This window comes from Erithacus rubecula (assembly GCF_903797595.1).
Source record: "Erithacus rubecula genome assembly, chromosome: 14".
NCBI lineage: Eukaryota > Metazoa > Chordata > Aves > Passeriformes > Muscicapidae > Erithacus > Erithacus rubecula.
In genome coordinates, this window is record NC_136666.1 from 15388361 (window position 1) to 15416228 (window position 27868).

Here is a 27868-nt window from a genome sequence, read left to right on the forward strand (position 1 = left end):
TGCCCGGATGGAGCGCGCGGCCGGCGCGCGGCTCTGCGCAGGCGCGGAACGGCGCACCTGGGCCGGCCCTGCCCGTGAGGGGAGCGGCCCCGCCCTGTCCGAGCCCCGCCGTGTGAGGGTCCCGCCGTGTCCGAGCCCCGCCGTGTGAGGGTCCCGCCGTGTGCGGGTCCCGCCGTGTGAGGGTCCCGCCGTGTGAGGGTCCCGCCCTGTCCGAGCCCCGCCGTGTGAGGGTCCCGCCGTGTGCGGGTCCCGCCGTGTGCGGGTCCCGCCGTGACCGAGCCCCGCAGAGCCCAGGAGATCCCCAGCGCTGGGAAGGGCAGGGGAGCTCTGGCACGGTCCGGAGTACCTGGGGGAGCTGTGGGGCTCAGCCTGGAGAAGGGGAGGCTCAGGGGTGACCTTATCTCTCTCTACAACCCCCTGACAGGAGGGTGTAGCTGGCTGGGGGTCGATGTCTTCTGCTGTGGAATAGCGACAGGACAGGAGGACATGGCCACAAGCTGCGTCAGGGAAAGTTCAGGTTTGACATTAGGAAGATTTTTTTCACAGATAAGGTGATTAGATACTGAAGCCGGCTGCCCAGGGATGTGGTGGAGTCACCGTCCCTGAAGGTGTTTAAGAAAAGACCGGAGCTGGTACTTGATGCCCTGGTCCAGCTGACATTGTTTTCAGCCATGGGTTGGACTCGATGATCTCAGAGGTTTTCTCCAACCTAACTACTGCTCTGATTCTTGCGTGTTCTTGCCACTGACTTGCAGGAATTTAGGAAAATAACAATTGATCTATTTGTGTAACAATTTTTCATTGGAAATATTCCAGAAGTACAATACTAATGCTTTAAATTTTTACCAAAGTACCTCTTCTTATGATGTATTAGGCTGTACTTGTACCAGGTAATGGAAGATGTTACCTCTTAGTTCCATTTCATTCATTTTCTGTAGGGAATGCTTGAAGTTATTTTGTTAACAGATGTTAAGCTGCTACTAAATCTTCAAATGAGGCAGAATTTAAGTACCTATAGATTGAAGTCACATTTTGTTCTGTCTCTTCATTCAGAAATTGTATATAGATAAATATGAAAAAATTAATATTTGTTTTATGTAACAAATCTTCGTTAAACAACCTTTCATGCAAATGAAGGTTTGAATCCTCAAAAATTTTTTACACCATTCTCTTTTTTTCTTTTCAAAGTGCACTTGAAAGTGCATTCCAAAATTACCTGAAGTAGGACTTTGATTAAGGAGTTATCAGTTGACAGAGAGTAAAATCTATGTATTTAAAAGGTAGACATGCACAGAAGTCTTAAAGCACTCTTTGGACTGGGAATTGCATGTATGTCTTAGCTATGTTATGGCTGCTGTTGCAATGGATGCCAAGATTTTTATAAAAAGAACAATCTTAAATAAGAATATATATTTTTTATTATACTGTCATTTGTGACATTTGTATTAACATCAAATATAATAGGATTGACTCAGGTTGATGGATGAACACAAGCTTAACTTCAGACTATAGAAATATGAGTGAAAAAGACCTATTTTATTTTCACATAACCTTGAATTCAGAAATGCAGCAAAATTTTAATCAGGGGTGCAAGGTTTACAGTGGTAAACTGTTGTACAAATATACCCAAAATGCAGTGTGTGGGTTCCAGTATTAGTGAAAGCAAGTTTAGTGTGTCTCTTTTGTGGAAAGAAGATGAGAGGGATAACAAATACAGCACTTGCACTGGTTGTTAGGGATTTCTTGACATACCTAAACCTCAGTGCTTGTTGGTTAGGGTCATGTAGATGTTAAAGCTTTACACTTAACAGGTCCCCTTCCCAAATAAAAAGCAACCAAGAGAGCCAAAAGTGACCTTACCTGGATTCTCAGTCATCCTCCTGCCTCAAGGCACAATAAACTATTATGAAAAGAACCTCAAAGGATGTTTGCATAACCTGTTCTTAAAGCCTTGAACATAGATTCCACTCATTCCTCAGGCAGTCTAGTCTAGTCCTTACCTCTCCTTTTTGAATGTCTGGATTAAATACCTTTTGCTGCAATTTAGCTGATTTATTCCAAGTGAATGTGGACAATGTTCCCTTTCTTTTTGCAGCACCCTTCTACACAAATTAAGACTGTTACATATTTTTGTTCAGTCTTTCTCTTTTGAGGTTATTCTTTTAATCTGTTCTGAAACACATGACTTTTTGTTGTACCACTGTAGCTCCCACCCAATCTTTTTACAGCTTCCCAGATTTACCTTGGTGGCAGCTCTTCTGATGATGCATCTCAGCAGAGTAGATGCCTTTTCCAGCCTCATGAACTTGACGTGTTCTGATTGTGATTCTTTTCTGCAGATTTATTACAACAATTACTCCTCTCTGTGCAGTTGATTTCTTGCTGAGTGCAGAACTTTGCATTCATGTTTGTAGAATCATCATCCCCTTGTTGCAATGATTTCAAACTCTACTCCTGCTTCTCCTCTTTGCAGCTGGGTGTCAGCTCCAGGCTTATCAGCATGATCTCTAAGCCTTTATAATATAGAAATGTACAAAGAATTTGGTCTAAGTTTGGTATTTGTGCAATTTGTTATTAAACTGTTAATAGTGATCCTTGAAGTAAAGCCAGTTTTGCATCAAATTGGTGGATTTTCTGTCCAGATCAAATTTCCATATCCTTCTTATGAAAATGCCAATGAAATAGAAGAGCCTTGCTGAAGTGAAGATCTTCAATTTATTTATGTCTGTAGAACCAGACATAAAAAACTAGGTTGGTTTGATAGACTGTCATGAACAGATCATATTGCTTGTTAGTTATCATTTTGCTATTTTTGAGGTATCTACAAATATTTTTTAATTCATCCAGGAATTTTAATCAATTTGATTTGACTCTAATTTCCTGTTTGTTTGATTGTTGTGTTGTTTATTTCCCTAAAGAAAAACAATCAATCTTTTATTAGTCTCTTGAAATCTGCTAATTTTCAATATAAATGCTGTTTTCTACCATTGGGTTCTGAAACTTGTGGAAAAGTTTATGAAATGGTAATAGACTTCCAAAGAGGATAAATGTTTGGCACAGATATTAATATTTTAATAAGTACATACCTGTGCTCTTTTAGATTGTTATTTGTCTATTTTGTATGTAAGACAGCTGGAAGCTGTGAATGTCCTTAGATACCTCACGTTTTCCCCTGGGCTTTATATTTTTGTGGGGTTTTTCTGTGTAGATTATCCCAGTTCCAACTTCACTGCCCAGTCTGTTCCGAGCTGAAGCACAATGCAGGAGCAAACACCACCTTTCACATCTCTTTAATGGCTTCATGCAGTTGGCACCTGAATTTTTAAATTAACTAAAACTGTGATTTTAGTGTGTTTGGGCTATAAAGGGGTATTCAGTGTTTTTAAACACAGAGAAGTAGTTCTTGCCTCTTTTTTGCAGGGAAGCCTAGCTAGAGCATTCACTAACAGGCTGTCCCAGTTTCCTCCTCTTCACACAGCCACCCATTTGTCCATAGTCCCGTCTGAAAAAAAAGAGATGTTGGTTCAAGAAAAGGGGAGGGGTTTGAAGTTCTGGAACGTCACCTCCAAATGCAGTCTCTACAGTTGAACAGAACCCTGTCTCACTTGAAACACATTTCTCTTTTTTATTGCAAAGATCTATGTACTTCTCTGTTTAACACTTTGCTTCTTTAAAAACTGATTTCTGCGGTTTGTGTTTGCACTCTTAACTTCAGTTAACAACAACTCTGACTAACTTTTGTTTGTTTGCTTCTGAAATCCAAGTTTCTAATACAGATTTCTGGAATTTTAAGACCCAAACCCAGGGAATTCCTGCCCCAAAACCCCAGGAATTCTGGCCCCAAAAACCTTGAAATTTTGGCCTCAAAGTCCTGGAATACCCAGCCCTAAAACCCAGGAATTTCAGTTGTAAAGATTTGGGAATTTCGGCCCTAAAATCTGGAAATTCCAGCCCCAAAGTCTAGGAATTCTGGCACGAAAACAATGGGACTTCAAAGTTTTGAAGACCTAGAATTCCAACCCGAAAAATTTTTGAGTTTCAACCCCAAAATCCTGGGAATTTTATGACCCAAACCCTTGGAATTCTGGCTCCAAAAACCTGGGGATTCTATGCTTGGAACTCTCAGAATTTCAGCCTGAAAACCCTGGGGAATTTTAGCCCCAAACCCCTGGGAATTTAAACTCCAAACCCTTGGAATTCCAGCCCCAAACTGGGAATTTCTCTTCCCGGTGGGCGGGGCCTCCTTTCCTGGATCTGCACTGGGGGCTGACAAATTAAAGTTAGTTATTCCAGGAATATATTATACAGTGATTCAGTTCCTTTTTCAGTCTAACCCTCTCTAAAAGAGTGAGGCTGGGCTGATGCTGGATTAACTGAAATAGCAGGAAGAATCCTTTTTACTGTGAAAGACATTGAGTCTTGTCCCAGTTCTCATGTCATGGTTGCTATGATTTTAAACTGCACTATTTCTCTCAACTGCAGATAGAGCAAGATTAACTATTTGAGATATTTCAGTGAATGCCTGACAATAGATACACTTTGAATTAAAAATCACTGATAATTTAATATGTATCAGTGCTATAAAAAATAGCTTTTTCCACTCTGAATGTATAGTTTTCTTTTTGATGTATTATTGATGTACTGCATGATGAGCAGTCAGAGGAGGATGTAAAAATGAATTTCTGATCTCTCAATTGTTCTCGTTATAATTCTTCTAGAGAACAGCAAGGAAAAGAACATAAATCCAATTGTAAACCAAACACAAATATTATCCTATATTTCACCACTGAAACTATACATACATGCTAGGAAATGGCTATTGAATTTCTTAGTGTAAAGTCACATAATTAAATGCAGGATGCTTTTGGTTGTTTCAAACCTAATTGCTCTAAAAATAACCACTGATGCATCATTAAAACACAAAAATATTTTTGACCCCATTATTGTACAAGCACTAGAAGAATCAATAGGAATATCTCATGATCTCTCTACTAAGAGCTTGGTGACATATTTGGTTTTGAATTAAAAAAAGGAACTATTAAAAATATTGTCAACAAACTAGCTATTTCCAAGTAATTATATACACCACACCTTCTTAATTATATGGCAACTTAAATACTTAAGCTGCCAGATAATCTCAGAAAGATACTGAGACCTTAGTAGGGATTTGAATAATTTCCAAAGTCATGTGTTGTGAAAGTGCTGTTTCTAACATGCAGGGTATTTTGGTTCTCCATATATCTTAAAAATAACAATTACCTGAGTGGTGCATGTTATTTTCCAGAGCTTTTGAAATCTTTTTGATTAATCACATTTGAATCAAACATTTTGATTAATCACATTACCATCAAGTGTAAAAGATCATTCTTTTCTTACTTCCTAGTAGAATTTTTTTATATATAAATCTTTCAGGATTTTTTATCTCTTCCCCGTTTCTCCATTTTCACTGGTAAGGTATTCATCTGGGCTGACTGGGGCTGTGACTGTTTATCATCCAAGTATCAATCCCAATTTTTCTGTGATCTAACACATAAATGTTTCTGTATTATCTGGTTTCCTGTATCATCCTCACAATATATTACAAGGGACTTTACATTTTACAGATATTACTAGTAACTGTGAATTGACTTAACTCATGCAAACATTTAAATATATGCTTATAAATACATGCTAGACCTTAAGTCTACACAAGTGCACCTGATGTAAATGTCGAGGATATACTGAGAGTACCCTGGCTGCAAGTGACAGCTCCCCCAGCAGAATGTACCTCAGCATAAGGGGCTTACCTTTGTTTTTGTATTTTTGCCAGAAATGGAAAGTGCAATCTCCTGCTGGCTGGCATGTTTTGATCTTGGATCAGACCTTTTCTTCTCCATGTCTTTACTTCTGCCAGGCCCTGGGGTGTGCATATAAATGGTTTATGTTCAGCTGTAGTTAGAAGCTGAAGAGGTCAGTATGAACTGATGACACAATAGCCTGAAAGCCATTCTGAAATTTGCATTAGTGATTTAGAATTATTCCATTTAATCTTTTGGTTTTCTTTACCTAAGAGATGTGAGAAGGAGAATGTTTTGGTTTGTTCCAAGGAATCAATAATAACCTGTTTTCAAGACAACTGTCTGTCTCTGCAAGATACTAAGATAATGGCAGAAATAACTTACATGATAGAAGGTTTGTTTTTGAAAATAGTGAATAATTCTGGGCACCAAAGTATTTTTTTACATAATTTTTCTTTAAAAATCAGGCTAATAACCAGTCAATAATGGACAAACTAATTTTTATCAAGAGTTTGTTTTAGGGTGACTGGCCCACAAATTACTAGCTTCTTGTCAGCTGGTGGTCCATATTGAAATAGGTGTTAGGAAATCTTAGCCAATATAGATCCTGGAAATTCTGCCTTTATGTTACAGAAAGGTCTACAGAATCATATATGGAACATTTACAGATCATTTGGCTGCTATAACTTTGCTCTGGGAGAAAATCAAGACTGGACTGCATTTGCTTTTTAATTTGTGAACTGAAAATTTTAGCCACTTGTTTTTGAAATGATCTTTTGTATGTCGTTCAGTTGGTGAGCAGAGAGTGACTATACATTTTCTCTACCAATAATAGAGACCTTTCTGTCACCTTTGGCATGACTGTTCAAACCAATTATTACCTAAATAGGTAAATACATAACTAGTTGGTGTGCTTTTTTATTGGTGTTAGTCTCTGATCAGCTTATTCACAATGCTCCTCTGTCTCATTTCTTAAAGCAATCCAGCCAAATTGTATTAACTTCCTCTCATTTTATCTATACTGTGTTTTCTCGAGTGTCCCACTAAGACTAGAGTTCATCTGCCTAGGATACATGTTTTAAAAAAAAACTGCATAAATAGTTGCAAGACTACATAAGGAATAATTTTTGCAATACCACTGAAACCTCTCTCTCTCTCTGAAAATTATTCAGACTAAATTATTATACAGACACATTTGCTTTTTCATGTCTACATCATGTTGTTGACTGATGGTCATTTACTTAATTACATTGGTAATTGAAGGTTGCATCCAATTGCCTTTTGCCTGACAAATATCCCAAACTTCTGGTCATTAACATTCATGTGCACATTCTTTGTGTTTGATGTTTTTTTACTTTGCTTCTAGTACTCCTCAGGGTGATTAACTTCTTCCCATACGTTGTCTTGATTGTTTTTCCCCTGATTTTTATTAGAGTATTTTAGCTGAATTTTAGTAAAGTATTCCAACTTTGGATCTAGTGCTTAATGGAAAATATTGAAATTGCTTACATAGTCAAGCTACTAGTGACCTCCATTGAATGATATGTTGTTCTTCTCACTGTCTGTCGCGGTTTTCATGTTCTCCACACTTTTATTGTTTTTTTCATCTGTAGTTCAGTCTTTGTTTACTGAAATTAGCTGGATGTGATATGGCTTAAAAAAGACAAACTGTCCAACACCACAAGAAATATGTAGAGAAAGGTAGCAAGTTAATGCTGGATAACCAGTGTTATTGTCTTTATTGCATACTGAAATGAATTATTGCTTTGCTCATGGAGCCACATGAAATAACCTGTGATACTTTTCCCTACCTTCATTCTATGTGGGTCTCACTTCTTGTGTTCTCATTTCACACATAAAGCTGAAAGAGTCTTTATTTTCATATCATTTATGTGCTATAGCACTTTTGCATTTTGTACACTTTTGGACATATATTGAAGTTGGGCCTAATTTCCATGTTGTTTTATGCACTTTTGCTTTAAGGAAATTCCTTTCAGAAATTAATGCAATTAATAGTGTCAACATGCATTTTTCCACAGTGACCATTGCTTTTGCAATGATGCATGCAGGTTGGAACTGCTGTGTACTGATGGCTTTGGTGCCATGTGTTCTGAGTAATATCTTTAACTATTGGTAGACCAGACTGTACCTTTGTGCTCCAAAGCCTCGCGTTTATGTAGCTGCTGGTCACTGAGAGTGTATGACCCTTGTCTATCCAGTGTTCCAGCCTGGAGCTGGAATGCTACCCTGACATTGATGAAAGGTCATCTCTGGCAGAGAGATATCCCGGCCTTTGGCATTGTAGAATTAGCAAACACTCAGGCTTGCTGCTGTATGAGAGCCTTCCCAAAGCTGAGGTGTTTGCCGTGGTGTCCGTGTGACACATGGCCCCTGTACAGGACGGGTTTGTGTGTACATCAGTAACGATGAGAGAGAAGGCTCACCTCATCCCGAGTCAGTGACTGCATTGTGCAGTAAAGGCAAAGAAATTCCTATTTCTAAACAGCTGGGATGGAGAGCTGGGATTTGTCGGCATTCCTTCACAGCTGTCACTGGCTCCAGGACAGGCAGCTGTGAGATGCTGCGGTGTCAAGAGAAGACATAGCACTGGGCAGAACACGAATGTTTTTAGACAAGTCCTAGAAGGGGACATCACAGACAGGGTCAGCTTGTTGGGGACCACAGCGGGTCCCCCTCTGGTCCGACCTCCCTGCTCAAGCCGGGTCATCCCAGAGGACACGGCACAGGATTGCGTCCAGCTCTGGTACCCGGGCAGCCTGTTCCAGTGCTCGCTCACTGCGCAGTGAAGTTCTTCCTCAGGTCGGGTGGAACTTTCCGTGCATCAGTTTCTGCGCAGCGCCTTGTGTCCTGTGGCTCGGCACCACCGAGCAGAGCCTGGCCCATGCTCTGACACCTCCGCTTTACTTACTCACAGCTGCGTAAAAGCAGCAGCAGCGAAGACAGCCAGGGCCGTGCCGCCCGCCCTCCCGTGAGCCCGCCCCGACCCGCCCGCCCCTCAGCAGCCCGCGCTGCGGCGGCGCCGCCGCCCGGCAGGGGGCGCGGCCGGCGGGAGGCGGGGCGCGCGCCGGCGCGGCTGCGCTTTGCGGGCGGCTGTAAAGCAGCGCCGAGTGTCGCGCTGCGCTGGGCAGGGAGCGGCGGGGGCTGCGCCACAACACAGCGGGGCCCGCCCGGCGCAGCGGCCGCAGCGGGACCGGACCGGGAGCAGCGGCTGCACCGGCACAGCGAGGACGCTGCGGCCTCCCGAGCCGCGCCGGGAAGCGCCGCGGGGTCACTGCGGCGCCCACCGAGGCCGCTTCTACCCCTGGGCCCTGCGCAGGGCGCCGGCGGCACCCGCCCCTTCCCCCGCGGCCTCGCTGTCTCAGGTACGGGGGGCGGCGGGGACCCCGCGGGAGGGGCCGGGCCGGGCGGGGCTCCCCCGCTTCCCTCAGGGTGACCGGCGGGGCTGTGCGGCGGGTGGGAACTTCACGCAGAATGTATTTTTCCTTTTTTATTCAGCGCCTCGTTGACGCACAAAGCGGTGTCTTCACTGCGGGCGGCCGCAGCACTCTCTAGGGTTTTGTCACAAATTTGTCACAAATTTTTCCCTTAGGGAAATGAGTTTCTATTTCTGTGCGTAATCGGGTTTATTATGACGTCATTTGTTTTGTTTGCGAAGTTGGTGTTCTTTTAACCCATGTTTAAGAAAATCACCATTTTCATGTGTTTTTTGCCTGATAAACAAGGAAGTAACGTTCATTCAGAATCGTAGGCCAGGCTCTTCAGAGATTCGTAGGCTTGTCACTGTTGCACTAGGGCAGGTGTGAAGGGTATATACTCTTTTAAGTGTCTGTGTTTCTGTGATTAGGGCTGAGCATGCATTCGTGGAATTTTCTTGCTGTTTGAGTAAGCTCTTCCATGGTTTGAAGTGATTTTATTAAATTATAAGCAAGGCCTGGTTGCTTTAGCTGATTAAATGAGACCCTGAATTCCTGATATCCAGGTACTCCTCCAGAAGAGGACATAATGCAGGAGGTAAGAATTTGCTGTAAGTAGAATAATTTGATTCTTATGTAATTATTTCAGAAACAAAGATTTGGCCAAAAATAGAAGAGTTGACTGCTCATTGTGTAGACCTGGATTTGTCATGGTATCTGTATTATAAACTACTAAAGAAAAGCAGAACGCTTCAGGTGCAGAATAAGGTTTTGCCTTGTCTTTGTTGTAACTTGTAGAAAATTCCTAAGGTGTATTAATACTGGATACTTAGTAGAAAGCTTTTTCAGGAAAACTAATTTAAATAGTTACAATGAATTGCCCCTATTAAAACCAGAAATGACATCTTGTTATTCACATATCCATCCTTCTTGCTGTCAGTTTAAGAAATTTATGTGCTTTTACACTTATTTTTTTGGATAAGATCTTGGGGCAGGGAGGGAACAAAAGCAAACCCTGTTAGACAGGATAATTCTTGTAGGTGTGCAAGGATTGATAGGGAAAGAAGTGATCTTGGTTTATTTGACATAGTGAACATCTAGTCACCTGTCTTGTGCACTCATCCACAGTATAGAATCACCTGTAGATTTCATTAGGTGGGAAAGGCTGTAGGAACACTTTATGTTTCACTTTAATTAAATAATAGTGTATAAGGCACCAAGCTTCTGTTTTAAAACTCTTGAAGTCTCACATATTTAAAAATCTGGGTTTTTTTTGATGGTTGAAGCCCTGGCAGCTACAGCTGAGGAGGTATCTGGTGTTGGGAGCCTGAGGGTGAAACAGGGTTCATGCATATTTTGCATGTCCTCTCAAATATGGATGAGAACATTCTGACCTTTCAGAAATATATCTTGTATGAAGCAATGGCATTTGTTGAAGTGTATTAAGAGTGTATCTTAACACGACTGACTTGCACTTTATCTTTGATTAGTAACTTTGTTGACCTACATAACCAGATCAGTTATAGCAGTTGATTTTCATTGGAGGTGGCTGTGTTGCACTAACATTTAGCTGACAGCCATTGCTGCCTTCTTTTTCCAAGATGTACAATCTTTCATTTCAGTTGTTTGTATTTCCCTTTAGGAAGGTAGAGGTGATAGTGCCCTCCTCCATAGCTGATGTATTATAGAGGCTTGGATGTCAAACAGTTGAATAAATAGGGAGAAATTGAGGGAGGGAATGGTGATGAGATGGGCAACAGGATGATTTAATTCACCTGTAAACAGGGGGTAATACAGGAAGATGGATTTGCCATAGGCAGATGTTATATAAAGGGTTCCTCACAGCTTTCCTGATGTGCAGTCTCCTTTAAGTGAGTTGTCAGCAAAAGTTTGGGTTGGGGAAAGAAACATTTTCTTTTCTTCCTTTCCTTCTGCTCCTTAGGGTTCTCTGCTAGGCCTAACCTGAGCTCACCAAGAAAAACACCAATCTGTACTTAACCTTGAAGGAAGTTCCCTAGTTAAAATACTTCAGCTGTGGATACATTCTGTGTTTCTTACAAGAGCACTATAAGCCTTGGAAGCAGCTACACCAACAGAATTTGGGAGATTACAACTTTGAGTAATTGTCTCTTTTCAACCTTACTGACATGCAAACAGCCAGACCACTACAGATCTGGTGATAAACAACAATTATTTTGTTGTTTTATGTAGTATATGCTATTTGGAAAAGAAATTGCTCTAAATAAAAATGATGTCTTCCTTACTAAGTGTTTACCAAGTGAAATCTGAGAAGGCTGGTTCATGGCTTTACTAGCAAGAGGCCAGTAAGGGCTATTTGCTTCTATCTTTTTTTTTTTTTCCCCAATACAATTTAGTCCTAATATTTGACTGCTGATTGATAAAATGTTCACTTTTGTCTGTTGTAGAATGGAGAAGTCTGCTGCAGTGTCCTTTCCCCTGAAACTCCTTTTAGTATCTATAAAATCCCCTCCTTCTCATGGGTTTGCTAAAGAACAGCATAAAACTGTACTAATGGTTAATTTCACAATTCTCACTTGAAAGGCTCTTACTAGCAGCTGTGGCAAAGATCATGTTTAACTTTGCTCCTCAAAGCTTTATCGCAGAGCGTTTGCAAAATGACACTACATCAAGAAGAATTACACATACCTCAAAGGTCAAAAATGCCAGGGGACTAAGAAACAATTTTAAAAATAATTTTTGATGGCCATGTAACTCAGGACTTCCCTAGCTGTCTTGGGAAGCAGAATTCCTAGCTAAGGTCTTAAGTTCCAATAAAAACTTGCCTTTTGTCATTATTTTATAAAGCTGTAACTTTTTATTCCCAAGTTCAATGCTGTTAAGTTTGTCTTGGAGTTCACTGAAGTCAGAGCATTCCTGATTGCCAAATCATAATGCTTCTATCTTAAACCCATGATTTACATAGTGTTAATGTAGCTAACTGATTTAAGCCTAGGACAGAGTAAAGAAGTGTCTAGGCTGAAGAATGTGCTTGTGAGCACCATGTTTGTCAAATACACCTGCTTGCATCCACCGTTCAAAGGCAGATGGATTCCTTGCCCAGGTGGGTGTGTGCATGGCAATGCTTGATTCAGGCTGGGATTTCCTTGGGTGCCTTTATGGCCTTGGAGTGACTCTGTACTGCAGCACAGCTCACCTGTGCTGGGAGGGCTCTGCAGCATTGGTCATAGCTCAGCATCTAACAGGAGGTGCCTCCAGCTGCACATGCTCTGTGCATTTTGTCAGTTCAGCTGGAGCCAGGCCATAGATCCCTGTCCTGAAGAGCTCTTCTGTTTGTAGCTGTAATGTGCTGGGTTCTGTTGGGAGAGGTGAGGCAGACACTTCAGTAGTCTCTCCATAGGAGTACAGGGCTGTTCAGTCTCAGAGGTGAATGGCAACATGGTACTGACATTTCTATTACAAGATAATTGCTTAATGAGCTGAGAATTGACTTACACATCAGTAAGCACACCTTGAAGGTCCCAGAGGAATTTTTTTCAGGGATAAGATTAAGCAGACTTTGCTGGTCCAGAGGTTGTGTTCTGTTCATTACAGTACTTGATGGTACAGTTACTGTGATCTGACTTTTGAGATGGCTTTGCAAAGGTTAGTAAGGGTAGTATTGTACTAGAAATTATGTTGTTTCACTTCAGGAGCAGACTCTCCAAGGCAGTGATGGCTCCTAGAATTGCCTGCAGGGAGTGGATGGGCCTCCCTGCATTGCTGTGACTCATGTAGCTGTAGCACCTCTGCAAAGCACAGACCCTTCTGTCTGGGCTGGATGTAGTGGGCTGCCTTTGGACAGCAAGAACCTGTTTCCAGAACATTATCATGCAGTTAGTAACTCATACTATGTGTGTTATTCTGAAATACTGTACCTTTCAATAGGGCAGAACGTAAGTATTCTGCTCGGAGAATTCTCTGGTAATTTTGTCATTGAAAAATGGAGTCATCACCATGTCTGCATTAAAGCACAGAAAGGACATTGAGAATGGTTTGCAATGGTATTTGATATTGTCCTGTCAATAAAGATACATAATATCAATGCAAACATTATGGAATTTCAGATTACCTTCTGATTGTTGCTATTTTAAAAAATGCATAGATCTTTAATTTATCAGTTACTTTATTTTTTTTTGTCAAAGATTAAAGGAGCAATATGTAGGATACTAAAATTTAGTAGTTAATCAAGCTGTATAAGAGCCTTGTTTTTTCTAGTGAAGTAATAAAAAGTGAGGAACAACCAAAAGTGAAGAAGAACACAATAAAATTTTGAAATCTGATTACACTTGTTTTCCTGATAATGGAACTGAACATTAGATGTTTTTGTTCTTGTCACTTACTCTGCATTGCATGGGCATACAGGTTGTCCTTGTTTGCTAGAATGAAATGAGTAGGACAGGACTGCCTCTTTTTGGAAAATGAGTGGAAGAGTTTTTGTGATCTGCTCAGTGAATTCTTTACTTTGTTGAAGCAGCAGGGCATGATGGCTCTGAGATACAATCTCTGTGGGATTGAGTTGGGAGTCCAACTTCTGAAGTGGCTCCTAATCCTTCTGCCACCCTCCAGTGTGTCAGGGCCATGCAGGAATCAATCTTGCTTGGCTGCCTTGAGATTGGAAAGTAACTCTGCTTAGGTTTTCTTACAATACTGTAGGCTTGTATGAATTTTATAACCTTTTTCCTATTTCTTGATATTTCTAATGGAAAAGCCTTGCTGAGAGAATAAGAATACATCTTTTTAATGAGAGGAAAGAAAGGTTTTTCTCATGAATTTAACAGTATGAGTATTAGCTTATCAGAGTAAAAATAATGTTAAAAGTAAAATCTCATACAGGCTGCATATCAGGGAAGGGAATTAGTTTTAAAAGTTAGTTGGAAATTCAGTGACCATATGCAAAGAAAACGAGTTAGAACCAAATAAAGGGACAACAAATGCAAGATTTTTTTCTAGGTGGTGAAGGGAGTTGACTGTATTTCAGAATGTCACTGAAAATGCATTTTCAGAGTAATGATACAGCAGATCACATGTATTCTTCAACCAGTTTTGTACCAGAAAACTGAGTTATGTTGTATAATGAAGCATTTTACTATTTTATAGTGCTGTAATGCTACAAACTTTTTGATTGCTTCTAAAGAAATTAATTATTAATGACAAAATCCTTTGCTCTATCTTAGAACTCAAATGTTTTTTGCTTTGATATGTGATAAACTTGCTGTAAAGATTCTCTTTGACCTTGTTTTGTGACTTAACTATTTCCAGGACTTCCCAGTTTGCATGACTTTTCTTGCACTTAGTCTTGGAATGATTAATATCAATGGTTTTAAGTGTTCAAAAGAATGGATAAAAGTCATGTGCACTTTGTAATTCTGAATAGTCATACACCTGACAGGAGAATTTAATAACTATTTTAGTTTTCAGGTAGCTATCTTAACAGTCATTGAGTTATAATGGCTTAAAAGAAGGTAGTAAATCAAAACTTTGAGAGGAAACATGCAGGACTAAGTCAATAGAAAATGTTTTGATTAGGAAGGAGGAACACTAATGCTGATTGAGCTTACATCTTGCTGCTTTTTGAAAAAACTTCTGAGGATTACTTTTAAAGTAGATTGTAGGAATTTCTAAATGTTTTTACACCAGATGAGCTCATTCTAATAATTATTTTGCATAATATTTTTGTAGTCCCTCTGAAATTTTGTCTTTTGTGCAGAAGAAGAAAAATGGCTATTTATTTCTAACCACTCTAGATACTTAATGAATTGAAATCTAGTCCAGCTTTTGTCTTTTTTTGGTCAATTTTTTTGGTTGAAAGTTTGTAGTAGCATTTCTAAATAGTGAAGGAATGGTTTGTTTGCCATTATTGATTGTTGCCATTCACCTCAAAAGCACTCCTGTTTAAGCTGTTGTGTAAGTTTATAGTTGGAAGGCAGCAGATCTCCTGTGAGTAAGCAGTCCTTCAACCTCTACTGGTTAGCAAAAATGAAGAGCTCTTGATTACTTAGTTCAATTTCCATGGTTGTAAGAGTAAAAATATACAAAATACACACATAAAAATCTATGTTAACTGGCGATGGTGTACATAGGCTGCCTGTTGGAATAAAACTAAGCCAGTAAATAATGTTTCAGATGCACTAGTTTTCACTGTGCAATAATTCCAAGTTTTTCTCATGTTACAGTAGTTTGAGGTTTCTCAAAGTACTGCAAATGTCGTTGTGCTGAATTTTTTGCTGTAACTTAAATACCTATATCTGTATTTCAGCACAGTGGCCTCTGCACTAATGTAAACAGAGCTTATGCAAAGATAATCACATTCAGCATACAGAGGTTTCATGATGATGGAGGTTCTTCCACTTTAACAATAAAAAGGGGAGAGTAGCACTCCAATGAGTAGAGTATGATCCTTTATAAATCAACCCCTGGTTGTGCTCACATCATGAGAAAATGTTCAGATTTTGATTTCTTAAGAAAATTAAGATGTCAGTTCTCTTTGATTCTGAAGTGATCATGCTAAAATGCTGGGAAACAGTTATGTATAGGTTGGACACAAAGTATATGGTGGCAAGTTATGATAGTGTTCAAAGACAAGCTTTCTGAATAAAATATTTTTCCCCCAAAATTGAGATATTTTGTGGATTTTCTAGAAAAACTTGTGATGAAATACAGGGTTATTGTGGGAAGGTCTGTGTTGCTTTTGGTCTGGGGTGTAAAGACTGACTAGACTGTTACATTTCTGTGAAACAGTGGTGCATAAATAACAGAGCTAAAAGGTGACCTTGGGAGGATCAGGAAAAGGACTATGTACTGCTTGTTCTGTGTGCTTGTGGAAGGTCTGAATGCTGTATTCTTCCCCTTATTAGAAACTGGATAAAATGGAAGTCTTGCTCTTCATCTTTTCAAGGAAAGATGATGCATGTGTGTGAAGGTATGGACAGGCATGGTGATGGACTGTCTTTAAGAGCTGCAGCTGACAAGGGTAGACAGCCAGATTTTCTTTCTCAGGCCAGTCAGGATGCCTTTGGCTGGCTGTTGTTGCTCTTTCTGGGTAGCTCAGGTGCTTTTTGTAGCTTCACATATAACCAGCTGCTGCGTTAGGCAGCCTTATCCACTTAAGGCATTGTTCCACATGTTTTCTTGAGCAGCCTTTTGGTTGTTCAGCACAACTTGCTGTAAGCTGTCAAATATCTACTACAGCCTTATTCAGCTGAGGCATAAAACCTCCTGATATTAGTTACAGAAAAGAGTTTCAGTAGTTCTCACAATGGGAACTGAATTGTTTCATCATTCCCTTTTGGGAATTTAAACCAAAGGCAGAGATGTCAGATGAAGCAGATTGAACTTGGATCTGTTACTGAGGTTGCTGTTGTCTGTGTCTTCCAGTGCAAAAGTATTTATTTGAGGCAAATGTTATGTGTTGGTAGCTTTATATTTTGACAGGGAAGGGAACCTGCCCAATAGTGACTGCTAAGGGAACATGTGCTATGATAAACTCAGTTTCTAACAGAGTGTAAGAGTCAAAAGTACATGGAAGGAAAATAGCTTTGTACACTGCACTGCTAATGTGTAGTGGTTTTTAAAAGAGACTCAAGGTAATAAATGGATTTTTGTTACTTTGCCCCAAAATAGTAATGGTTCAAAATCTCTCGTGTTATATTCCTTTTCATGTCAGAAGAGAATGATGAATTCTGAGTAACTGACTTTTATAGCTCAGTTGACACCCTACAGCCCTGTGTATTGTGTTGAAGTATTTACTGTCCATGTGTTCTGCTGCAGGGGAAGATACAGGCCTTATTTAACAAGCATCTATTTTAGTTGATGGCTATGGGAGCTGTTTAGCCAAAACTCAGGTAGCTTCTATAAGCAGTGGCCTGTAACTGCCATGCTTAAGTATCAGTAAAGCAGACATAATTGCTTTTGCAGGTGACATAGACCAGTATTTGCTCTGTGATGATGGCTTCACTGACCACAAGAACTTCTCTTCAATGCAAATTATAAGAGTTCTGTCTTAATGAAAAATTGCATTGTCAGAGAGTATTTTTAATGTTTTGAAACAGTTCTATTTTGGTTACTGTTATTTTGCCATTATCACTGGATAATTAGTTGTAGCAGTAAATGGGTTTTCTCTTTAGTTTTGCTTTTGAAAAATCTAATGCTTCTTTTCTTTATGCTTATCTGTTTTATTTTGTAGGCCTTTCTTAAATCTTTCCATGTCTAAATGGACTCCTGAATGTAATATAGTCTATACTCTAAAAGCGGATATGAAGAGTGAAGTTCCTTCTGATGCACCAAAGAGACAGGAGAGTCTGAAGGGGATCCTCTTGAACCCTGAGCCTATTGGGGCAGCCAAAAGCTTCACTGCAGAAGTTGAGATGATTGCCAGTAAAGTAGGGAATGAGTTCTCTCACTTGTGTGGTGATTCTCAAAAGCAAAAAGACATGAATGGCAACCATACAGACCAAGAAAAACCTATTGTGGTGCGAAAAAAACGCAAGAGCCAGCAGGCTGGTCCTTCATACACTCAAAACTGTCCTGATAAAGAAAATAAAGGAATCTTAGGATTGAGACAGCATCTAGAAACACAGAGTGAAGACAATGATTCTTCTTTTAGTGACTGTATCTCTTCACCTTCATCTAGCTTGCATTTTGGAGACTCTGACACAGTAACATCTGATGAAGAAAAAGATGCTCCTGTGAGACACCCTCAGGCAGTGTTGAATACTCCAAGCAGAACTCACAGTGCAAGGTCACAAAAGTGGCCTCGGACTGAGGCAGACTCTGTACCTGGGTTACTGATGAAAAGGCCCTGTTTTCACAACAGCTCTTTAAGAAGACTTCCATATAGGAAGAGAGTTGTGAAAACAAGTTCATCACAGCGGACACAGAACCAAAAAGAACGAATTTTAATGCAGAGGAAAAAGCGGGAAGTGCTAGCTCGAAGAAAGTACGCTTTACTCCCCAGTTCTAGCAGCTCCAGTGAGAATGATCTCAGTACTGAATCTTCCTCCAGTTCATCTACTGAGGGGGAGGAAGACTTGTTTGTGTCAGCTGGTGAAAACCACCAGAACAGCACAGCTGTTCCTTCAGGTAAAACTAAATTCTTGAGGTATTCTGTATTAGTTATCTTTCATTGTGCACACAGGCTTTTTTTATAAGATCTTTGGAGCAGTTTTTGTTGAAGTTAATACTACAGATAGACCTACTGCAAGTACTGTGGGCATTACAACATAAATTCTTGATAGGAGAAGTACATTCAGATCTTACAGTAGAATTATAGCAAATATAAAATCTTGAATGTAAAAGTTAATGGCCTCTAAAGAACAGAGTGGAAAGTTGCTAAGTCTGATTAGTCACGTGCTGCTGAGTTGATCCATTTCTATTTTTTTTAGCTGTTGAATTCTATTAAAAATGTTTAGCTTTGAACTGATTGTGGTAATTCTATTTTCAGAATGTAGAAATATCTTCTAATATTTAACTGCACTCGACATTTTAGAAAAATATGAATAAAAAAGTTGATTGTTATAAGAGCTGAAATAAGTTCCAGATGAAGGTAGCTTTAGTACTGAGATAAAAGTATTGTATATATACCAAATGTTTTACCTAGATCAATTCAAGGCACCTGGTTTACACAGTTACTTTTCTAATATGTCTGAATCCTTGAGTGCTTGGAGGAAGACTTTTGGGGGATGATTTTGCTTGGTTTGGTTTGTTTTAGATGTTTTTCCTGGTTTGTTTGTTTGTTGTGTTATTTTTTTGGTTAATTCAGAGGTTTTTTTGGACTTCCATTTATCTTAAATTTGCCAACTGGAAATAGTTGTGCATTTTGTTTTAGCTCAGCTTTTTAGAGCATGGAGAAGTAGATAGAACACAGCATGGTGTTAATCTGTGCAACCATGTGTTTTATCTAGTGACAAATGTGTTTTAATAAGTGAAACCATGTATCAGGCTGTGCTGATCATTCCTCTAAGAAAATGTGGCAGAAAATAAAAGGACAGGTTTAAAAAAAAAAAAAAAGTGTGACCTTATCACTCTCACAACTCCTGGAAGGTGGCTGTGCTCAGGTGGGGTTGGTCTCTTTCTCCAGGCAGCACTGAAAAAACGAGAGGACACAGCCTTAGGCTGTGCCAAGGGAAATATAGGTTGGATATTAGGAAAAAGTTTTTTATGGAAAGAGTGATAAGCACTGGAATGGTCTGCCCAGGGAGGTGGTGGAGTCACTGGAGACTGGATGTGGCACTGGGTGCCATGGTCTAGTTGAGGGGTTAGAGCATGGATTGGACTTGATGATCTTGGAGGTTTCTTCTAACCTTGTCATTCTGTGATTCATGTTAGGACAGGATTTACACTTGAACAGAAGCAGAGTACTAAAGTCTAGATTGTTGCTTGTTATTTGTTGCAGTAGGAAATAATGTCTGTGATGTTTAAATACAAGAAGTAAAATCTGTAATTCAAAAAATCTTACTTGTGTAGTGCTAGGGCTGAGCATATATAACTCTGAAACAGAAGAATTATTGCACTACCTTAATTATCTTGATGCATATTTGTGGGAATCTAAATTAATTTGGCCTAGAAAAGTTATATTTGACATACATATGTAACCATATTGAAAAATATGATTTGTAAATAATCAGTGTGTGGGGATATGCATACATTTATATGAAAAGCCAATTCAAGAAAGTACTGTGTTAGCACATTTGTTTCCAAGTTAATGGTTTCTTACAATTTTCAGAGGGTGGAGTTTTATATAAAACTAAAATGATGTAGGCTCAATAACAACTTTCCTTCCACACAGATGTGGAAAAGTCCAATGGTTTAACTTTTATACTACTTAAAAAGCACACTTAATTAATGAAAGTGTTTTCATGTCATGAATGAAAAAATCTATTAGTTCTGCACCAGTTAATTTTAGATTAGAATACTGACATGAATTGTAACTGAAAGGAGGTCTGCTTTAAAGGCTGTGTCCTGTCATGCCTGTACTCCAGGACCAGCACTTGCAGGGAGCTGACAAGCAATTCTGGCTTAGTGTGTGTGAATACTGTGGGGATTTTTCCAGTGGAAATATATATTGATGGAAAGTTTTTTAAGCATTTTGTTTACATTGCCTTTATAATAGGAAGTTGAGCAGACATCCTCTGTGGAAGTGTCCTATTTTTAGCAAGATAAAAATGTGATTAACATTTTTTGTAGCTTTGTGCTGTTATATAAGGCATTTTTGGTTATTGAGTTAATTAGGACAGAAATGGGGCCAGCTGGAAAAACAGCTATGCAACTTCTCTGTACAGTGAGCAAGCATGATGGGGTTTCAATATGAGGAAAGACTTGTATGGATAATAATGCTACACGAGCTTGTTAATGTTAGGCAGAATTTCTTTGCTCTACATTGGCACGTATCTGCTGAATTTACAGTCTGCTGAAGGGCAAATAACTTCTGCTAAGAATATGAGGCCTTAGGCATATATGTAAAGGTGCTAGAGGACAGACTTGGGAAAGGAGGAGAATAATAATCATCATCATCATTGGAAAAGAAAGTACAGTTTAAAAAGATATGGTAATAACTGATTTATTTTTTTTTTTTAAAGGCAGGCTTCAAAGTGATGTAATCAATCTTGTTGCCTACTGAATAGCAATTTGCATTAAGGATATTGCAGAAAATATTTCTTTGCTTAACTAAAGATACAGTGCCTTTAAGGAACTACTAAGTTAAATTAGTTTAGACTGGTTCTGGAAACCATTTTCTTCCTGACCGTTGCAAGAAATTAAAATGACAGACTTTTAAACCAAAGAAGTATTTAGTATGTCCCTACAATTAATAGAATTAACTTGGCTAATTTAGGAAAAATCATATTAACGGAGATGTGAAGAGGGGGGAGGTTATTTGTTTAACAAAACATTTACCAAAAAAAGATAGAATTATATGAGGTTTTTCCTCCTGTTCTCTTAGGGCTTTAGCTATTCTTCTGGTGAAACTCTGTTTTGGAACAGTACATCCTGACACCTGGGAGTAGATGAGATTGTTGTACCAAGTGTGTGCCATAGAAGGCATTGTTCCCCTACATCTGGGAAAGGCAGCTGAAGCTCATTCAGGGGAGGCAGAAGGTGGGAGCATAAGGCCAGTGTAAAACCAGCTGTGTGCAGTTTAATGATCTTACAGCTGAATGTGCAGGTGTCTGCAGGGGTGTGTATTCTAATTGCAGTGTTGATCAGCTGGGTTCAATTGCAATACTGGGCTTGCAGTTAAAATAACAGCAAGCAGCAGCATTTTTGCTGGGAAACATGAATTTTGATTCTCTGTTTTGCTTAGGTGGTGCAGAAGGTTTTCTCTAGTCCTGTGTACACACCAGCAGAAATAATCCTCCTCCACCTTTGCCTATGAAAGGTGGAAAAATTCAACTTTTGCTGTTGTTGGATCTCTTATGTTGTAATACAAATATTCTGCTTCTGCAGGTATTTGATTTTCATCTTGGATCTAAAGAGTTCAGGTTGCCATTTGGATGCAATCTGTGGAGGGAAATCTGGCAAAGGCTTAAATTGGAGCAATGCTTTAACCTTTCATTCTTGATTTGCAAAAAAGCAGAACTGTGGAAAACAGCAAAGTGTTGTTAGAAAAAAGAAGCTTTGTAGAGTTTTGCATTGTCATAAATTGTTCAAATTGTTCACCTAATAACTTAAGATTCCTTCAGGGTCTGACGTGTTTTTTGCATTTTTGAGCAGTTGATGCTAGACAGGTTTTTCTTAGAATGTAATGCTGATGAGAAGCTGCTCCAAATTTTGTTCAAAGCTGCTTAGAATGATAAGACAGTGTTTATTCACTACTGTCATCGTGATTTTCTAACATTTGCTGTCTGTCTCCCAAAAAACATTGAATATAGGCATTCTGTATTTTGCAACCAGAGGCTGGTAAAAATGTTAAGCATATACTGCTTCATGCTCAGGTTATTTTAACAGGTTTAAGATAAACAGGTATTAAGTGGAAATGAGCTGCCTGTTGTTAGAGTTGATTATTTTTCACTTAATCCCTTCTACAAACTACAGCATGCAGTCCTTTTCTCACACCAACTGATGCAGCTCATAATTCCAACCTTTTATCTCAATAGCATTAGTGGATAAGCAAATGTATAAGTATCCTGTTTTCCATGCTGCTTGCTGGAGACAAACTGAGAAGTAGTGAGGAAAGAAGCACCTGGCTTTGTGTGCAGTGGACATTAATCAGTGTTGCTTATCCATCTGCTGTGAATTGGGGCTTTAAATAGCTACAGTAATAGAAGTTAGTGTGGAATTCACTTCAGCCCTGCTGCAGCTTTCTGTGCTAAAAAGATGCTATTTGTAGAATTGGCTTGTTGTGGCATTGCCCATAGGACTGATTTTATAGCAAGCTTAAGAACTGTTGGTACAGGCTTGAATTAGCATGGCTCATAGTTGGACAGAATCCCCTAAACTGTGGTTGCCTGTCTTTTCCACCAGGGTGCAGACTCTTGAGCAGTTTGTGTACTTTGGAAAATTTTTCCCATCATGTACATCTATTGGAAGGTATATTCCAAGTAGGTCTCAGGTAGAGAAAAACTGTCATCACACAACCCTAAGGGAACAGACAGATTCTTGCCAGAGTGTTGACAGCACTAAATCCTAGTTACAATTAAGTCTTCATTTTCTAGTAGGATTTTGATAGCATGGCATGGCACTAGATTTCTATAAGTAGAATCTATGTATTACAATCTGTAAATAGCATAATACAAAATTTGTACTGCCACTAAGTTAAAATTTCTAATCACCTGGACCCTCTGCAGATCAGGTCAAATCTTAACGTGTGGTTGGCTTTAACAATATATCATAATCTAGACTCAAAACCCATATAAAAAAACATGTGTCACTCACTCAACCCTCAGAAGAAGCAGATGATGACAGAGGTGTCCCTTTTCACCAGTGAGGGGAGGGGGTGGCATTTCTGTCCAGGTTCCACTCGGGGTTGTAGCTGCTGGATTTTGTGGCCAGTGCTCGGGGCGCTGTCCGGCTCTCCTGCGCTGTGGCTGTCACCAACAGCACTCCCTTGGCCTCCAGCCTGGGAGCTTCAAGGCCACCAGGGGAAGGGAGTGATCCTCCTGGCTCCCAGGAAACTTGAGACATTTAGGGAGGGAAAGGACAAATGTGTTTGGTCTGTCTGCTTGGTTCACAGAACCTTCAGAGCCTGAGAAAGAGAGCAAAGCCACCAAATACATGACCAGCCCAGTGACAGAGGATGGCTCCTCACACAGTGGTGTTGTGCTAATGGGCTCAGAGCATGGCTACCAGCCATTCCTAGCTCAAGACATTAGAGATGGAAAGGAGACAGTACTCATTAATACTATCAGGATATAATTTTATTATTTGAATGACTATCCAAGTCATTATCTTTAATTCATGAGCATAAGTGGCTGTAGAGGCACATAGTCCTATGTTCAAAAAGGGATTCAGCAGACTTATTGATAGCTGTCCATCATCAATGACTGGACAAGAATGTGTGCTCTGACATCTGTGATGTTGTAGCTGCTGGGTGGTGTGAGAGCTTTTAGTTAAAATTTTGTAGCCTGAATTTTCTGCCCTGACTGCATAGTTTTTTGCCTGCTGCAGCTGGCAGAGAGAACATGTACCTGAGTGGTCTCTTGGTCTGGTCCAGTGAAAGCTTGGAACTCAAAATAAGTCATCTCTGTCACTGGAACTTGACTGCTGATTTTACATCTCTTATGGTTTCACTTAAGACTTGATCAGACTGTCTCATTTGAAATTATTGTCTTTTATTATTTTACATGTAATATCCACACTGGTTAAACTCCATGGTAATTGCAAAACAGCTGTGAAAATACCCTCTGAGAATGACAACAGTCAGCCAAATCTAAATTTGGGTGTTATACCAGTATTATTTATGCCCTTGGTGGGATACTTGGGATGATTGATTAATCTTGGAGTTATGCCATGGTCTTTTACAGTTAAATAGTAGTATAATTATATGTATTGTACATGTAATACTGTGCAAAGCTTAGTCTCTTGCTTACAGCTTCTGGATTATTAGATTCTAAAGCTTGCTTCTCAGCAAGTTGATCTATCAGTGGCACATAGCAATTTCTGTTCTGAAGTAGTCTTGCAACTTTCTAGGGAAAAATGTGTCATTTACTGATCTAAGTATTGGACTTCAGAGTCCAGTATTATCTTTATTTTATTACAAAAGTTATATTCTGCTTAACAAAGCACTTTATTATGACAGATTTACTGTCTTTGTGAGGTAGGGCCTAGACAAGAGTGTGTTTTTCTTTTTAAGGGAAGGGTTATAGTTTTACACATGTTCAGATTTGGATTTGAGCATGTGCAGTTTATCCCTTCCCCTAGGCCAGCTGAGCACTAGGTTTCCATCATGAAAAAGGCTTTTAAAAGAGGGGAAAAAAACTTGTGATGAAGTTGCTGATTGTTCCTGGTTAATAGTCACATACAAAACTTAATTATGTTAAAAGGTCTCAATGGGAAATGCAAAACTTGCAAACTGAAATTTGGTCTTGCGTGTACTATGAAATACTATTTGGGGATGTGAGAAGGGAAAAACCACCCCAAATTTGATGGAAACTATTAAAATCCTTGCTGTGATTTTTTTTCAAGAGAAGTTTTGTTTTTAAGTAGCTCGTTTAAAATGCAGACTGAGTCTTTCAGTGGTGGCCCAAAGGTTAATTTACTCACAAATAACCAGAGTACAATTTGCTTGCTGTGTTCTATGATTCAGAAGATGACAGAGAAATAATGTGTGCCTGCAGGAGGATGATTTTCTGTTTGTTTTGTAGCCATAAGTATTATTCTGAAAGCAGTGCAAAGTACATCTCCTATATCTGCATAACTGTTTTGCTGTCAGCAGTCCAGTGACTGTGCTTGAAGTGAGATAACCCTCAAGAGCTGCAGGAATAGTGTAGTAAACTCTGTAATTATGCAGATTTAGCTGGCTTCTTGCAGCTTTAGTCATTCAGGTGATGCATTGATGAGCAATGTATTCATGCTTTAAATTTTGCTTGAAGTTCTTTACAGACAGAAGATGACCTGCCAGTGACTGGTATATGCTAAAAGAAAAAAGTGAACTATATCTTATCATGGTGGGCTGTATAAAACAAATATTTACATAGCTTAGAGGAGTTGTTTTTTCTGCTTAATTTTGAAGAAAGTATTGGTTCCTTGTTTAGGAAAGTACTTCATGGCATGAAGACTTCATCAGTTTATGCTTTAGACTTCAGAGGGTGTTTTTAGAAGCAGGAACAGTAGGAAATTGCTTATATGTGAACTATGTCTATGCTATATCCTACTTGGAGCAACTTGGACTGTTTTTCTAAAGATTTTCTTTGTTATTTTGGAAGTAATAAAACCTGCTTATTCAGTACCAGTCCTGATGTTTTCTATGGTCTGATTTGTGTAGTTGGTACAATCACCTCTCAGCTAAAGGTGTACATTAAAAAAATTGAATAAAATGAGCTTTCAGACATTGAGAAAGGTATTGTGTAGATATTCAGTTAAGAATTCTCTTGGGTTTTCATGAACTAAGCTTGTGTCACAATTACAGTAGAAGTGCACACTGGGTGAATTTCAGTATACATCTACAGGACAGATGATTCAGTCCTCAAGAAGAACTTGTTTGTTTTCTGAAGTAACCAAATCCTATTTAAGCCTAAATCTTTGTACTTTTTCACCTGCCATAAATCCCAATAAATACTGAGCCTGAGGACGTGTGGACTCTGAGGAGTGCTCTCAAATTCATTATATTCCAGAGAAGGGTGGGTTTGGAAGCAGAAGGAAGCTCTGTGGTTTTTTCTCAGTGACCTTTCCCAGCTGCTTGTCTGGGTGGTTTTGTCTGACAGCAGCTGAGATAGTTTTGTGTAAGGAAGCTGTTGCTTGTTTGCCCCTGATAGGCACAATGTTTACATTCTTCTGAATGTGGTGATGGCTTTAGCTGCTGCCTTTCAGTATTTTCAGTTTTGGAATGTTGTTTTGTTTTTTAGACTTTGCAATATTTTCAGTTTTCCCCAAAATTTTCCTGCAAGTTCTGAGAGCTGTTCCACACTACTTCCCATTGCTAGAGTTTAGTTAGTGCCAGTATTTGGAAGCATCACTCTTTAGCCAGCAATCTTTCTGGGATAAGAATGCTCAGAAATAAAGGCTATTGGAAAATAGCTAATGCAGTTTGGGGTTTTTCAAAGCAGAAAAAACAATAAAAATTAAAATGAATGATCTTTCCCACCTTGTAATTGGGTAAAGCATCTGAGAACAGTCAGTCCATACAGGATGGAAGTATTGACTTGAATAAGACCAAATTCTTCAAGCATTGCAGTAATTTGCATAAACCAAAATGATAGTTTGTGATTTCTAAGCTACACAGCTCTTTTTTAGGACTTTTTGTGCTCAGTGAATAATCCATAGCTCAATTTAAGTCTTGTAGATAGCTCAGACTTGTTACTGCCAGTGTTGCAGCTCTAGAGAATGTTTCTGTGTCTGCTTGTTAAGCTGGAACTGGAACCATTTTTCCTGAAGTGGAAGTTGTTTCCTAAGAAAACATGTCTCTTTTGTGGAGTTTTTCTTGTTTTTTATCATTCAAAGTTTAATTTTATTTTCCTGTGTGTAGTACAGATTGTGAATGCCACAAAAAGCCTAGATACAAAGGTGTTTATGAGCACCTTTAAGGGATTCATTTTGTTATAAGTTAGTCAATTTTCTTCTGTTGTCAGTGTTTAGCCTTGAGACTGATACCTATGGAAACATTTTTTAAAAAGCTATTAGTGATAATAAACCACTGCTGCTTTGCTAGCTTGGAAGTTTGTTCTGTTTTTATATTAAATGGCTTGAATTATATTAAATGACAATAAATTTTGTTGGTGTTACAGATAATAAAATTCACTGCAATCGCTTTCAGTGCTTGTAATGCAAGCTTGCATACCTGCCCCACATTCAGTCTTATGTCTGTCTCTTTCCATCTTTTTCCTTCAGTATTTACAGCAGAATTGCTCCCTCAGGTGAAACTGTCAAATACATGACCTAATTATCAAAGGTTTTGACATACACCATGGAATTCTCTGCCTACGTATATTTTAAATCTATGAAAAATAGTCTCAAATAATGACAGTTTGCTGAATGAAGTATTGAAACTTTCTTCTTCCTTTTTCCTTCTCAGGAAGTATTGATGAAGATGTTGTTGTGATTGAAGCATCCTCCACACCCCAAGTCACTGCTAACGAAGAAATAAATGTTACCTCAACAGACAGTGAAGTGGAAATTGTCACAGTTGGTGAAAACTACAGGTGAGATTTGCATCTCTTTGTATTAATAAAGTTTTGCTTGTCTGTGGGTTTGTCATAGTGCTTTGTGCCACTAAAAGCCCACATTGTAATGTCACTGTGTGCACAGTAGGCATTTTTTCATTGCAAAACTCATTCAGTAACAAAAAACCCCAATCCTAAACCCTCAAACAAAATAAGGACAAAGAGCCCAAAGCACAGCTTTGCCAAAGCTTGAGAATTGCACTAATCTATTGTTGAGGTGACTGTATTAGTGTGATTGATGTGCAGAATTTGGGGGGAGCAAAGCTGCATGGTGTCATCCTAGTGAGAGCATGTGTAGGCTTTGTTGACTGTCTAGGGATTACCTGAG

At 39.2% G+C, this 27868-nt stretch overlaps 1 protein-coding gene and 1 long non-coding RNA gene across 8 annotated transcripts in view; one reads left to right on the forward strand and one right to left on the reverse strand.

Annotated features, from left to right (window-relative positions):
- Positions 1-8874: 8874 nt before the first annotated feature.
- Positions 8875-27868, forward strand: part of RNF111 (ring finger protein 111) — a 38499-nt gene continuing 19505 nt past the window's right edge. For 4 of the 7 annotated variants that reach the window (XM_079318461.1, XM_079318467.1, XM_079318463.1 and 1 more), the window contains exons 1-3: positions 8876-9160; positions 17415-18310; positions 27393-27519. In XM_079318461.1, the coding sequence (XP_079174587.1) occupies positions 17434-18310; positions 27393-27519 (1004 nt within the window). In that variant the 5' untranslated portion in view covers positions 8876-9160; positions 17415-17433. Of the gene's footprint in view, positions 9161-9777; positions 9810-17414; positions 18311-27392; positions 27520-27868 lie in introns of all 7 variants that reach the window. The other 3 variants (XM_079318462.1, XM_079318466.1, XM_079318464.1) reach the window with 3 other exon arrangements.
- Positions 11681-24184, reverse strand: LOC306808191. The gene is made up of 3 exons (XR_013775922.1): positions 23099-24184; positions 13108-13190; positions 11681-12546 (listed from the first exon to the last, which is right to left on the reverse strand). It is a non-coding gene; the product is annotated as an uncharacterized lncRNA (long non-coding RNA).